Below are 14,663 nucleotides of genomic sequence, written 5' to 3'. Positions count from 1 at the left end.
CGACACCAAATATACACTTCCGAGTGATTGGATTTCCATCGGGTTAGATACTATCGATTGCAGAATTTACGATCGTATCTTGGAAATAGTTGAAAGACAATCGTCCAGATGGCTCCCAAGTCGTCTGACATACGGAAGGAAATAGTTTGTCGACGCCCAACATCTGATAGGTATGTTTTGAAGTTGTATTAATATAATATAATGTGTTTCTTGGACAATAGAATAGTGTGAAGTCCTCTAACTTCATTCAGTGTGTTCTGTTGTAATTCTGGTTCGCACGGTAAGAGGAAGTAAATAAACACGGAGGGCCGGAATTGCTTTTAATCAAAATGGCTTCTTTTCCTGCATATTTCACTTTTCTGTGTACATTTTAACATACTGAAGGTCGTTGAAATAGGAAAATTTAACACCACGCATTACTAGCAGTTACTGCTATTGAGTGTGAATGCCAAGCGATTAATTGTAGATGACGTGTTATCACATCGTCGTTTACTACACACCCCCTAATGAATGAAGTCATTGTTTCTTAGGAATGTTACTCATTTCTGTCATTGGGTACTCCTGTAAGTTAACTTGATTTTGGTTATCAATAGATTTATCAGCATATTATATTGTAAACATATGCTGACTACGTCCAATGCAGTACGGTTGTGTTTCAAGGGATCGAGATAATTTTAACATACTGGTATTGCGTCGTTTGTTGGCATTTTAGAATAGTTTTCTTTTCATTTCTTAGTTGTTCGAGTTTTAACATTCATTTAAGTTTTGATGTAACTTTGTACTTCTCATATACTCCGATGGAGATGACCGTCTTATGCGCTACATTTTGGAGGTTATGTGATTTTGTCGTCATTCTGGCGTGATGACCGTGTTGATATGATTTTTTATGCATGTTATTTTCATCTTTAGATGCCTCAGGATAGTTTTGTAGACGTTCTGATGTATATTGTTTTACATTAAGTTACAATTTTCCATCAAATTAGCAGTAGGCCTACAGTATTTGTACAAATGTCACTAATGTTTCTGTGTTTTACATTGCTGCTTTCAGCTAGGTGTAACCTAGTTTTTGTGCTAAAATGCAGACCATCAAGTGTGTAGTTGTGGGTGATGGAGCAGTCGGTAAAACTTGCCTGCTGATCTCGTACACAACAAACAAGTTCCCGTCAGAGTATGTGCCAACGGTGAGTGAATCAGACTATTTCTTCTGTAGTGTTAGGGTATGTTATATTATATAAAGAACTAGCAGATTATGAAACTCGGTAATATGGAGAAATTGTTTAAAAAAGGAAAATTATGGATGGTTATGTATAGACAACGGCTGGACAAATTATAAATGAAAACACAAACAGGATTTGGTTTTCTCCGTGTTCGTATACACTTGTAAATTCTACCCTTAATCACTCGCTCCAGTCAGCATGGCAGAGGTGAAGTGGTTTGTGAGAGTGCAGTAGTGAGGGTAAGATACTTGTTTTGCGATTTTCTTTGTGTGCAGTGCTTTCTGTTGCACAAGAAACTACCTAGTCATTGTTAATATTAACATCAACCTGATGAGTCTCTACAGTAATACATATTAAGGTTGCCGGTTGAATCAAATTAACTCTGATGTAATCTCTTGTCAAATGCAGTTGTTGGTTATATGAACGCTACTGATCCACGAAATATCACTGTAATATTTGTCACATGTGAAAGGTAATCATTGATTTACTCAAATAAAGTCTCGAATCCCAGGTAGATTAAGAAATACCGTCGTTACTAGCAAGAAATATGAATACGTACTTATGAGCTGTAAACAGGAGTCCATCATGTTGCATTCCGCTGCTCGCGCCGTCTTTTGTTTGTTTCTTGAGGTCCAGGGCTGGCACCGATGAATGGGAGTGCAATGTCTGTGAATTCTTATTATCTTTGTGCATTTGTCTAGCGCGGACAGTTCAAAAAGCAAAATGGAGGTGAACAACATTAAGGATGTTATCGCTTTTCTTGACGACGAAAATCACCATGTAATAAGGAAATTACAAGATCTAAATCTCATGCCGAAGCAACCGGAAAATAGCATGATCCCTGGACCAATAGATATATTACTTTATTAAAGGAACAGCACTATTAAACAATTGACAGTTGAAGTGACACGACACCAAAGCATTACCGTGAGCAAAGACATGACACACGAAAGTGTTGTGTTACACACAAACAAAACACGGAAGCCCTGCGACGCAGAAAAAATTGTATATAGCTGTAAGGCAGTAAAGTATGTATTCTGTAAAATTAAATATTTCCATTATTTCTTAATCTACCTGGGATTTTAGACTTTATTTGAGTAAATCAATGATTACCTTTCATATGTGACAAATATTACAGTGATATTTCGTGGATCAGTAGCGTTCATGTAACCCAGTTGTTTCTGGTGGGTCAGAATCTAACCTTCACTAAAGATTAAGTTTCCATCAGGGTTTACTAATGAAGGCACGATGCACTCATGGAAGTACTGCTACTAAAGAATAATTGTCATCCAGACCCTGGTGTGTTACTTTATTGCCTTCCATAAAAAAATTTTAAAAACAGTACACTGAGAGGCGGGGAGGGAAGAGGTAGTAGGAATATGTATCTTGTGTTAACAAATAACTCTGGGTGGTATTTTAAAGTGTATTTGCAATTTATATATTTAATATTTCATTATGTATCATTGACAGGTGAACTAATTTGAAATTTCATTTATGTTTGTTTGCTTTACTGGTTCAGCCACATAGAGGTATCCTGCCTCTTAACAAAAGGCCCCAAGTTCGATTCCCTGCCAGGTCAGGTTCGAGGTACAATCAGTCTATAAAAGAATATTTGAAGAGCTATCTGACTGAGAGAGTAGTAGTGGTGGTGATTATTGTTTTAACACTAGGATTACCAAACATTCTTTCTACCTACTTTTACCGAAGCGGTCATTTTGACCGATAGTGGCAGGTATTCGTTTCTTGAGGATATTGATGTCTGAAAAAGGTTTGAATTTAGTATAAAACATCATAGACCATAATTTAATTATCATGCATGACTTGTAAACACTATTATGAATAAATAAACAAACAAATAAGTACACTAATAAGGCAGAATGTTGTTCTTACACACTTTACCTTACATTGTATACATATCTGCGTGAATGTCACTTTCTGCTTTTCAACTTATTTGTTGCACTGAACACACACACACACACACTCTTTGCTTGGTCACCTTTGAAGTGAACTTAACAACAGACCAGTTGTTTTAGAGATTGCACACCTTTCAATTATCTTGTTCCCTTTGCACACTTCTTCCATGATTGATGAAAAACTCAGCAAGACGAAATACTACGTGTTCACTTAGAGTCTAATCGGTGGGTCGCGTTTCATCTTTTCCAAGATAGAAAAACCGTTAACAACATACTTGACGTCCACATCCACAGCTAACCAAAATTTCATACCAAACTTTTCTGGTTTATTGGCCATATACTACATCAATGGGCATCTAGCATTCAATGGAAAGAGCCGTTCATCTACAGTAATGTTCTCACTTGGTCTGAAGCAAATAGTAAAATTAGATATAAATTTGTCCCGCACAACAGGTACAAGCGCCAATCTATCAATTTTCAGGAGATTCCTGCTGGTAGATTTGTCATCGAATCGAAGAAACCTCATGATATCCAGGAAACGGTTTCGTGCCACAGTTTGGGAGAAAATTCCAGGATGTCACTTCTGTGACCACAGATTGAGAACGTTCATGTCGGCTCCATACGTTCTGCGTGCGTATAAAATACCGATGACAGTGTCCAATTCTTCCAAAGGAAGTGTCCGTTCAGGATTGTTCAGAACTTCGCGGGCTCCAACCTCAGTGTATCATTCGATGTGGCGCTGCTTGGATTCGTCAATAAAAAGACAAGTTCCTTCAATGTGGGGTTTTGTATGTCCTGTGGGACATCGGACTTCCCTCAGTATATTTTACTGCCCTCAACGGCCTGGTAGGCTTTGTAGATCGACAAGAGTCCGCACTGTTCCATCCAAAGCGATTCTTCCTCGCCAACCGTCATAGGGTTTTTATATGTTGACATACCACAGCGTATGCTCGGCCTTCTGTAGTTGATATCGTGCTCCTTGCTAGTAATTTCATTATCTTACTTAGTGTTTCCTTCACCTGAAAAATGTAATACCAAACTTACTTACACTGTGGACAGAATTACGTAAATACAAAATGTCTAACTTTGCTAGTGTGCGTGCATCGCCATTTGGCGGGTAGTTCCCTAACCTTTGAGGTCGAAGGGTGCTGTGTGATTTCATGTTCACGTGGAAATTCTGCAGGCTCGACGCAACTAGAATCACTATCTGAACTCTTTGCGTTTGTCAAGTTATACAGGTCTTCGCAATTATCGAGGTCTAAATGAGTCCCAGCTTCATCGCTTGATTGTGATGGGGAAATTATATGCTTATGCTTCAGAATTTCGGCATCCATTTGCAGACTACGCGAGAACATGCTTCTTCGGGGGAATTACAATCGGGAAATCTAGTTTGAATGTTTGTAATGAGTGAACACGACGATTGACTGCTCGTTATGATTGCACACCTTCCATTACTGAACAAATACTGACTATATTTTCCTGTCAGTGTATTTGTATCATGTTTGAAAAGAGCCATCGGCTGTCCCATCGCAGCACAACAATAAGTTCTATCCTATACTGCGCTAAAATAATACGCTGTAATAGCTTGTTAGAGTGATATCCCGTTCTAAATGAATGCCACATAAGTCTGATGGGGTAGCTACTGCAATATCAGTCAAAATGACCGCCCGGTAAAAGTAGGTATATGACCTCATAGCGCTAACTAGAAAGGAGTTACGGCTTTTTGAAGCTATGTGCCAAAAAGTACACTAAATATCGTTAAAAGCCACCTAAGGGTTTGTATGTTCTAACCGTATAACGAGAGTGATAGAGAAAACAAAACTGAAAATGGTCATTTTGACCGCTGCAGTAAACCTAGTGTTAAGAAGAAGTAGTAGACAACCATCCTGTATATAATACTAATCAGAGGGTAAAAATCGTCTGTCGAATTGATGAACCACACATATTTGACCTGATTGGTAGAATACTTTATAACATTCAATTTCTTGATTAATTGCCCACAAGAAGCAAATGCACATAAAAAATTGAGAAAATAAGCACAACCATAAGCAGAAACAAATACTGTGCATGGTAACCAGATACAGAGATTTTCTTGTGTTAATCTCCTGCATCTAGTGTAAAATGTTTTGTACAGTGAAGATATTCTTTTGATGTCACGGGCGCATATGAAAAGCATCACACGTTCTTCTATGGTGAATTTCTCTTCAGTACCGTTTTCTTCACCAGAAAGCTCTCTTAGAAATTTTACGCAGTGTTTTATGTAACCAGAAGTTATTAATATTATATGAGTGAGCTTATCAAACACAATTTTAGCAATACCGTGAGTTTCTGATGGTAATGATACTGAAATTTTATCCATCAGAGAAATTGAATATTGCAAGGAGTTATTTCAAGCGTCCTGCCGTCTTATATCATCATGTAATTTGGAGAAACTGATGTGGATTTAGGCCTACTATATCTTTTTTGTAGATGCTGTTTTTAGGAAAACATTCCTGGGCTGTGGCGATAGTGGCTGGATCTTAGCTGCTTCTGTAAATACAAAATCCGTATATCGCATTCATTCACAGCGATTACGAAAAGCGAGACAGTTTCAACAGCTGAAATTCATACCAGCTATATGTTGTTGCCTCTCTTTTACAAGAAAATTACAACGAAACTCTCACAACCAGGAATTTGGTACATTTTAAAGAAAATTACTTTTCTGAAGCTTCGCTGTAGATAATTGCCAACGAGCACAGAATAACATAGAGATGTCGTCTCATACCGCAGTGCATTCACCCAGTGAGGCTAAGATTTGTTCCCGTGGACATATTAGCAACATCGTCTGTGCCAGCCAATGAGCATAGAATAAGATACGGTAGATCACCTCGCCAACGTGCAGCCAAAATTGAAGCCAACGTTAATGCATGACTGCCATATTGTTTGGGCTACAATATTATGGACCGGTTGCTGTCTGTTATTGATCGAGTTACTATACTTAAGTTAAATACAAGAATTCAGTGTTATTATTTGAGTTTATTGAAATGTTGAAAGGAGTTGCAACAAAAATGGTTGACAGAAATTCGGCTGGAAGCAACCTGAACCTTGATACGGCAACTTTAGCCATAGACTTTCTTATTATTTATTTGGTTAAGGCCTAGTTTGTTCAGTTTTATAAGATCATTTTAAGATTGCTGATGTAATTATCGTACCAACTCCCATTTCTTCGCAAACATTTTAAATGACATTTTAATTGTCAATTGTCATTTAAGAACTCATGATTGCACATATTGTATAATATTCATTCTAATTTTTGTTCTCATTTTATGTTTTTTTCTTATAGCTTGTAACGTTATGAGTTAGAAGTATTTGCAACAGTAGACTCCAACACAAACCTTCAGCTATAACACACGTAGCAAGAAGTCTACTGTTGCAAATACTTCTAACTCATAACGTTACAAGCTATCTTTGTCACCGTCAAATGATTCCACTATTATATGCCTTTTCAACTAGAATATCTACAAACTCGCAACTTGCAACATTTGAGCATTACTTCAAATTTTGAGATGGTCCATAGAGATCCTATTTGAAACTGTTCTTCAACTTCATATCATCAACTTCACCATATGCCTCTGACTTTCGTCTTTTATCTTCAAGATTATGATTAACTTCGGATCTCTCAACCAACCTTTGACTTTTATTCTCTCTTCTTTACTTTGATTGTATACGATTTTTCGCCATCATCTAATTATAACCGCCAGACTATCAACTTTATTTTTATGCAATCTTACTTCTTGTTGTATAACAATCTGTTGTTTTATCCATTGCACTTATTTTAGCAGCCTTCTAATGTTAATTCTGTTAATACTTCCACTATTATATCTCATCACATTGTATTTTTTAAACCATCATTATTATTTTTAATGTTATTTTATTTCAAATCTCCTCAAGATTTTAAAATTCATTTCATTATTACATGTTATTTAGATGCTTATTTTTAATTTAAGGTTAAGACTATGGCTGATGTTGCCTTCAGGGAAGGTGAAACATGTACCACTATTAGTTAACAAATTTATGTAAATCATCCAAGGCTAGACTTTGTATTGATTAGGTGGTCTAATAAATAACTTACTGTAATTATTTCAATCAAATATCAATACAGACCAAAAATGATATTTATTACATGTGACATACCACTTAGTCGAGCAGCTCGTCTCCTTTCTACCAAGTCTTTCCAGCCCAAACTTTGCAACATTTTTGTAACGCTACTTTTTTGTTGGAAATCGCCCAGAACAATTCGAGCTGCTTTTCTTTGGATTTTTTCCAGTTCCTGAATCAAGTAATCCTGGTAAGGGTCCCATACACTGGAACCATACTCAAGTTGAGGTCTCACCAGAGACAAATATGCTCTCTCCTTTACATCCTTACTGTAACCCCTAAATACTCTCATAACCATGTGCAGAGATTTGTACCCTTTATTTACAATCATATTTATGTGATTACCCCAATGAAAAGTGTACTGCATCTACAGGAGAAGGAATTATGAAAGTACTGTGACATTTAAATATATAACCAAGTAGCCTATATTTGTACGACCAACTAACATGATAATTTCACAAATAGCATAATAAACTGGAGTATCTTACAGAGATTTTACTGTATATTGCACAGTATTGCCTACTCGTACCTCTAAAACATTAATAGAAGAAACCATAATTACAATCACCTGTACAACTGATCAGAACTATACAATCACACGCTTGGACTGAACACCAAACAAGAAGCAAAGCCAAGAGAGAACACAGCAAAGGTGCTGTAAAAGATGTCTGCCCTTTCTACCATACAACGAATCAGCACATTGTATTTCACATAGGTTAGTAGTTCTCATTCGCTACCAATAAGTGCATCTGTCCTTTGTACAGATTAACAAACAAGCAAGTTTACTTCACATGTTTGCACCTCACTGATTGGTAATTCTAATGTGCTGGCTACGTACATGTGTCGCTATGTGTCACTTATGATGTGTCAATTAGTACTCCATCTTAGTTCCAGAATTTCAAAATAGGGTGGGGGAGAAGGTGCTGGGTTGACCTGATTCCTGGGACTTGTCATGCTCTCCAAAGGACCTTTCACTAACCTCTGATGCTGTTGAGGCTACAGCTGAGGTCAGTGACTTAGCTCCTTTAAACATAACACACTGCTAAAGTCCAGAACCTCCTAGTCTATGTAAGAGTTGTACCTCATTTATCCTGTGATTGCTGCCAGTCATCAACTTTTGTGAAGAGTATCAGGAGACTTCCCTGAAATGAAATCATGATGTTCTTAGTGTAAAAGGTTTATTTCATGGAGAAAATGTATGTTCTTAGCGACTAGACCCTCCATACCTTTATAGGCACCAGATATCAGTGAAATAGGAAAGTAGTTATCTGTTTTCATCTCGTTGCTGCCGTCAAGCGCAGACTACATTGGCTTGCTTTCCACTGTTTAGACAAGGTCCCTATTGGGTGAACAATTTAAGACTGCACCCAGAAAAGACTACATTCCATGTAGGTATTTCCTCCAGTCCCGCTGCAACATGGAGACAGGTTTTCTGTAAGTCATGTTGTATCTTGTTCCAGGAAATAGGACCTGTATAGGGAAACATTTGGCAGGGATGGCCTTGGTGGAAACACCCTCTGTGAGGCAATTATGAGAAACTATTTTTCAATCTGCTTTTAAAATAATTGCTGATAGCCTACTTTGAAAATTCTAACAGGCGATTCCATTGAGCATGAAAGGTGAAAGTGCTGTTTTACCACGTTTTTATATAAACAACTCTTATTTCCTTTAGATTAAAGCCGTCATTGTCATATCCAAACTGTAGGTGTAACAGATTACAATTTTGTTCCTAGTCAGCTTGCATTCTACCATGTACTGTCACATAGGTTGTTTCCCTTTCTTACAGAACTGATTTTCTCTTTGTTATGGATAAACACTAGGACGAAATTATGGAAAATACTTCTCGTTACACATACTGTGCTTCTTTTGTTTCTTATAGCTACTGTTGGCATTATTTTGTGTGTACATATTTTGCCATTGAGTGTCTTAACAGTGAGAAGTCTGTAATGAAGCAGATTAGAAATATATTTTCAGAAAACCCGTAAGTATTATGGTTTGAGATTTAGGACTGGGAGGATTGTGGATTTCCCCTCCTTGAAGGATTCAGTGATTGCTAAAACCAGGAATTACTTGCAGGGATTGAATAGAGCATAGTAAGTTAGTAAGAGATAAGTCTAGGATTGATTGAGACTACTGGGTAATTCAGGTAGCTTCGAATATGAGTTTATGTGGGAAGTGATTATAGAATGTAGAAAGTATTGCAGTATTTGGTTTGTCAGCACCATTTATTTCCTAAATTAAAATCAATAACAGTCCACCTACTCACCTCAGCTACTAGTAAAATATCGTGGACCGGTCGAAACTGGCTATAGACAGGCAGGAACTGAATCCGGGCCTCTTATACTAATGCCTAAAAGTATAAAAGGCGTGAACCCAAAGCAGAGATTAGATTAATATAAATAGGATTTATTATCATAAGGTTGCCCGAACAAATAAAAGATGAGCATAAAATAAACAGAGGAGACATAAGGGAAACAGTTACTTACGTACATAGTCTTTGACGTATTCTAAAATAATACAAGTCTTTCGCCTCTTTAATAACCATCTCATAAAATTCTTGCATTTATCTTATTCAACAGAGGCATAGGGAAGGGCAATACCAATTGGTTCAGTTAATGACAAACAGTGGTACACAAGGTTTGTTTGCAAAACATTTCTTTCATTAGAGCAAAGCATCAGAGATAATATAGCGGCTTTTAAAGAAGAAAGAAATATTGTCGCCGCTCCAGAAAAAAACAAAAGTAATCCAACAACCTGTCAAACCTTCTCAAAAAACATCCAACAATTTTCTCAAAGAGTCAGAATCTCTCAGAAATTAAGGTAGTAGAAGCAAAGCGAGCAGGAAAGAATAATTATAGAACATAAGGAGGATAAAATGGCCTTGCCGTAGTTACCGAAGCAAAATAAACATGAGTCAAAGATAAGTTGAATAGAAAATAAGATCCCGAAATAGGTAAACAAAATGGCCGAGCACGCCAGAAACATCGATAAGATAATCACATAATAATAATAAAGCTAAAGGCAAACATTCATAAGGCACCGAAAAATAACACCGATCCTACAATCACACAACGCACTTGCACATATACACATAGAGACCAAATGTGCAAAGTAGAATAAAATATAGTATCAAGGCCCGTTGCGATAATGACCGTAACAGCATGATAAAAATCCGTCGATGGATTATGGGCCTGATCCGAGAGTACAGATGAGATTGTCTAGGTGGCCACTACGTAGGCAAGGCTCACCCAGTCACCACAATAACCAAACAACGCATAAGCTATGAGACATTCATATCGCATAAAATGGCGAACGTGAATCGTACAGGCGTTTCAAACATATTACACAACGTGGGCTCAAGCCAGATGTTGCAGTCGAAAAGGATGTGAACAGATCTCAAATGTAAAAGAATCCACAAACAACCACATCACACACACACACACCTATCAAAAAGGATCAGTGTTACCTTTCGTCCCTAAGTAGGAACGAATATATATCAAGTAAACATAAAGTAAAAGGGAAGACACGTAAATAGGTCCGCCACAATAAACATAAAGAACAAAATACAGACCAGGGATCACATAGTATACTAACCTAGCATAACTGTGGCAAGCCAAGGAAAAGGAAATTTAAACAAATACCTGGAGTTCGAAGGATAAGAATCCCAAACATATTAAGTAATCATGTACGTTGTCTGGCCCCGTGGTGTAGGGGGCAATGTATCCGCCTGTCACCCGGTAGCCCCAGGTTTAATTCCTGGCCGGGTCAGGACTTTTTAATTGGAAATGATTAATTTCCCTGACCTGGGGACTGGGTTTTTGTGTCTTCCTTAACGTTCCTTTCCTTACATTCAACACTACACTTCCGCAATTACAATTACACGCAGGTATGGTGCAAGTAGTGGCTAAAGATCTACTGAGGTCGACGCCACGAACAAATATCATTAATTTAAAAAATTAAAAAATCACGTACGTTGACTCCAAGCAGAGGGTTACATAGGGAAAATCATAAATTTTAGTGGTACTGTTTAAAAGATACGAGAATCATCTCATAGCCTTGCATCTATCTTTTTTACCCAAGCCTTCTTCTTATAGTCAGAGAGCATACAAAGCAAGTTTTAGATTGAAAGAAATGCTTTGGTAATTCATAATTACATGTGGTGCCATCTGTCTCATCGGGAAGAAGTAGGCATCAAGTTAGAGAACCTTTACCATTTTCAATTAACTGACTTATGACATCGATATCAGAGAATAAGATATGAAGACAATTAGGTATGGGTGTGGCACAACAATCATCATTTTATTGTATATTTTCTGTGTAGACGAGCTAGAGAATAACCCAGTAATTCACTGAGCCTGTTAGAATTTAACTGTTGTTACACTCTGCAAATATTTGATTAGGCCAGAAGTTGCTTTTTTGACTGGTATATTTCTGATTGATTGTTCAAGATTTTCCTGAAGTTTGTGTTCATGCTCTGTTGAAATACTGAACTGTTTTCTGCGTTTGTATGATCATGATATTGAGTCACATAAAACCAAAAACTCTGTGATTCTTCTGCTTCATGTGTCATATCCGGTTCCCCAGATGTTGATCACCCTGGAGATAGCCCTCTTTTTTTTTTAGGTAATATAAAGAGTTGTTTGGTGTTGATGCCAGTCTAGTCTTTGATGTTTTCGAGCCATGACATCGGTGATCTGCCAGCTCCTCACTTGTCTTCTATCTTGTCTTGTAATCTCAGGTGTAGTAGCCCGTACTTTCTACCTTGCAGAACATGGCCTAAATAAGCTTTTCGCCTGGCTTTGATAATGTTAGCCAACTCTCGATCGGCTGTAGCTCTCCTTAGCTCTTCATTACTTTTATGAAATCTGTCCAGGTTATTCTGAACATTTTCCTATGTAACGAACATTTCAAAGGCCTCTGCTCTATTCATGGAAGAAGCTTTGATGGTCTAGGTCTCTACCACATGAAGCATTGTTGACTAGATGTAACATTTCAACAGCTTTTGCGTGAGTTTGAGGTTTAGATTATAATCACAAAAGAATGGCCTCATCTTTTGGAAAGATCTAGAAATCTCAATACGGCATCTGATCTCTTTTTCAGGGTCCAGATTCTGTTATGGTGCTCCCAAGGTATGTGAACTAACTTACTCTTTCTATATATTGATTATTTTATGAAATTGAGGTACCTTCATGGGTACTTAAAATACCATGCACTTGGTTTTTGTGGTATTGATGTTTAGATCATATTTTAATCCACTTAGATGAGTTGTGTTGAGCAGTTCTTGAAGACCTTCAATGGTGTGACATATTAGGTAACTCGATTTACTTTCACATCTAGCTCAGTTTTATGCAAGGCTTCTTTGAATATGCGATTCGGCATAGAGATTGTATAGCAGTGGTAAAAGTATTCATCCTTGGTGTACTCCTCTTATGATGCAGATCTGTGAAGTTGTTGTTTGTCCAATCTTGGCTCATTGCTTTGTTATAAACGGTTATTTGGTTGAATGTTAGAATAGTTTGTTATTTAAGGTGGTCATTTATTGGCTTTACCATCTTTTGTTGCTGCTATTTTTTTCCCTTCAGAGTTGCTGTTTCTTCAAGCCCTTTCAGTTGCGTGATATGTGCAATTTCAAGAGTGGAATAGAAGTTCCAATTCTTTTCAAGCTGATAGAGAAGCTTTTCTGCAAGGCGGAGCAAAACACCTTGAGGAAAGGTTCCTCAATGAACATAGCATTGAAATGTTCACCAGGGTATTAGATACTTCTATCTTCCCAGGAGGGAAGGAAGTAGAGAACTTTGGAGAAAAGGAGACTGAAACATTGGCATAGCATTTTAAAGAACCAACTTGTGGTATCTACCATGGACTTTGAAAAAGTAAAGCAAAGCACACTACACAATTCAGAGTATTTAGGAAATAGGATGAAGTTAGAGAAGCATTTGAACAAGTTGTCAGGAAGAACAGATTTTCAATTTTAGGCAAGTTGCTTAGTACTGTGTCATGGTTATCTGCCTATGAATTTTAAATTTGGAACTTATCTTAATGAAGTACTGCCTTGTTCCAACTCCAGCATACTCTGGGTGGTGTTCCAAAAACGTTGCTCCTTCATTGGCTCAAATTTAAACGGCTGCCAGTCCATTGCCCTCTATCGTGTCACTTCCCCACCCTGGTCAGGTCAATGACATGCTGTACTTCCCCTTCAGGTGCTTTACCCCTAGCGTTCCCCTAGTATTATCATTGAAGTTGCTGCTGCTATTATTATTATTATAAAAATTATTATAATGATTCATTTCTTTTTTAAAAACTATTGAAGGGTTCTTAATGAACATATTTTATACCTTGTTTAATAATGTGATTTTTTTTTACAGGTAAGTGTAATATCTATACAGTCGAACCTGCCCTAACGGACACCTCTATGGACAATTTTCCTCAGAACCGATTTTATTTTACATAAGACAAGTGTTAAATTGGCCTCGTTCAAGCGGACACCTCGAACTTTGGACAGCGGACATCGCCATTTGTCGTGGACACTTTACACGTTGCAGGACAATTTATGCCGGACCACATGTCGTGCTTTCTATTAAAACCATTCTTCAGACATAAAGAAATCCCTATTGAATGTTTGTACTGTACTATTTCGAGTGCAAGGGGCGAGAAGGTACATCGGAAGGCAGTTCTACCTAGTGGTGTATAGGCCTGTTCCGAGAATTCTAATTGCCTAGAAATGCTGCCAGAGACTATTGACTTAAAAGTTACCTGGGGATTTTCTTCCCTTCTTGCATCATTCTATTCATAACTCGGAGCTCAGGTAGTCAGTTTGAGAAGGAAAAGACTGTATAGGTGCTAATTAGTGAGACAAATACCATAACATTTCAGTTGTCTGTTAAACATGTGCTAAATTTATACAGACGAAGCTTCACGATTACTTCACGAAGCTGTAATAATATAAAATCACTTATAATAACTCTCTACGAAATACTAACACAGAAATGACTTAGAATAATAAAAATAAAGATATGTATGCTTATATAAGGTGGATGTTCTTTGCCGTTATACAAACTGTTCTGTTATTATTACAAACTTGTTTTAGCGCACACCTCTCGTAACTGACATTTTTCCTCGGAACCGACAGTGTTCACAAAAGGGAACTGTATTCAACTGTATTTAACTTGTGTGTTTGACAGACTGAAAAGCTTTTAAGTTACATTTAAGTAAGTCAACATTGGAAAGTATGGCTTCCTTCCTAACAAAATGTCACGTGTAAGAAAAGAGTTCAGTGAGCTGTTGTGATTGGCAAAATCGTGTGCGCATCACAACTGCATTTGTTAAGAATTTTAATCAAGATTCTTAACATGAGTTGCCAATCTTTGTGATTGTCAAACCCGGCCATTTTTAACAT

The 14,663-nt window shown here is 37.3% G+C and overlaps 1 protein-coding gene across 1 annotated transcript in view; it reads left to right on the top strand.

Moving 5' to 3' along the window:
* Positions 1 to 82: 82 nt before the first annotated feature.
* Cdc42 (Cell division cycle 42) overlaps positions 83 to 14,663 on the top strand; it is a 98,698-nt gene continuing 84,117 nt past the window's right edge. Inside the window, exons 1-2 of the mRNA XM_067150446.2 lie at positions 83 to 170; positions 1,049 to 1,181. Coding sequence (XP_067006547.1) covers positions 1,077 to 1,181 — 105 coding nt within the window. The 5' untranslated portion in view covers positions 83 to 170; positions 1,049 to 1,076. The remainder of the gene's footprint in view (positions 171 to 1,048; positions 1,182 to 14,663) is intronic.

This window comes from Anabrus simplex, chromosome 6 (genome assembly GCF_040414725.1).
Source record: "Anabrus simplex isolate iqAnaSimp1 chromosome 6, ASM4041472v1, whole genome shotgun sequence".
In the NCBI taxonomy this organism is placed as follows: Eukaryota; Metazoa; Arthropoda; class Insecta; order Orthoptera; family Tettigoniidae; genus Anabrus; species Anabrus simplex.
The sequence above is the reverse complement of the archived record's forward strand: the minus strand, read 5'-3'. Positions and strand labels throughout refer to the sequence as shown.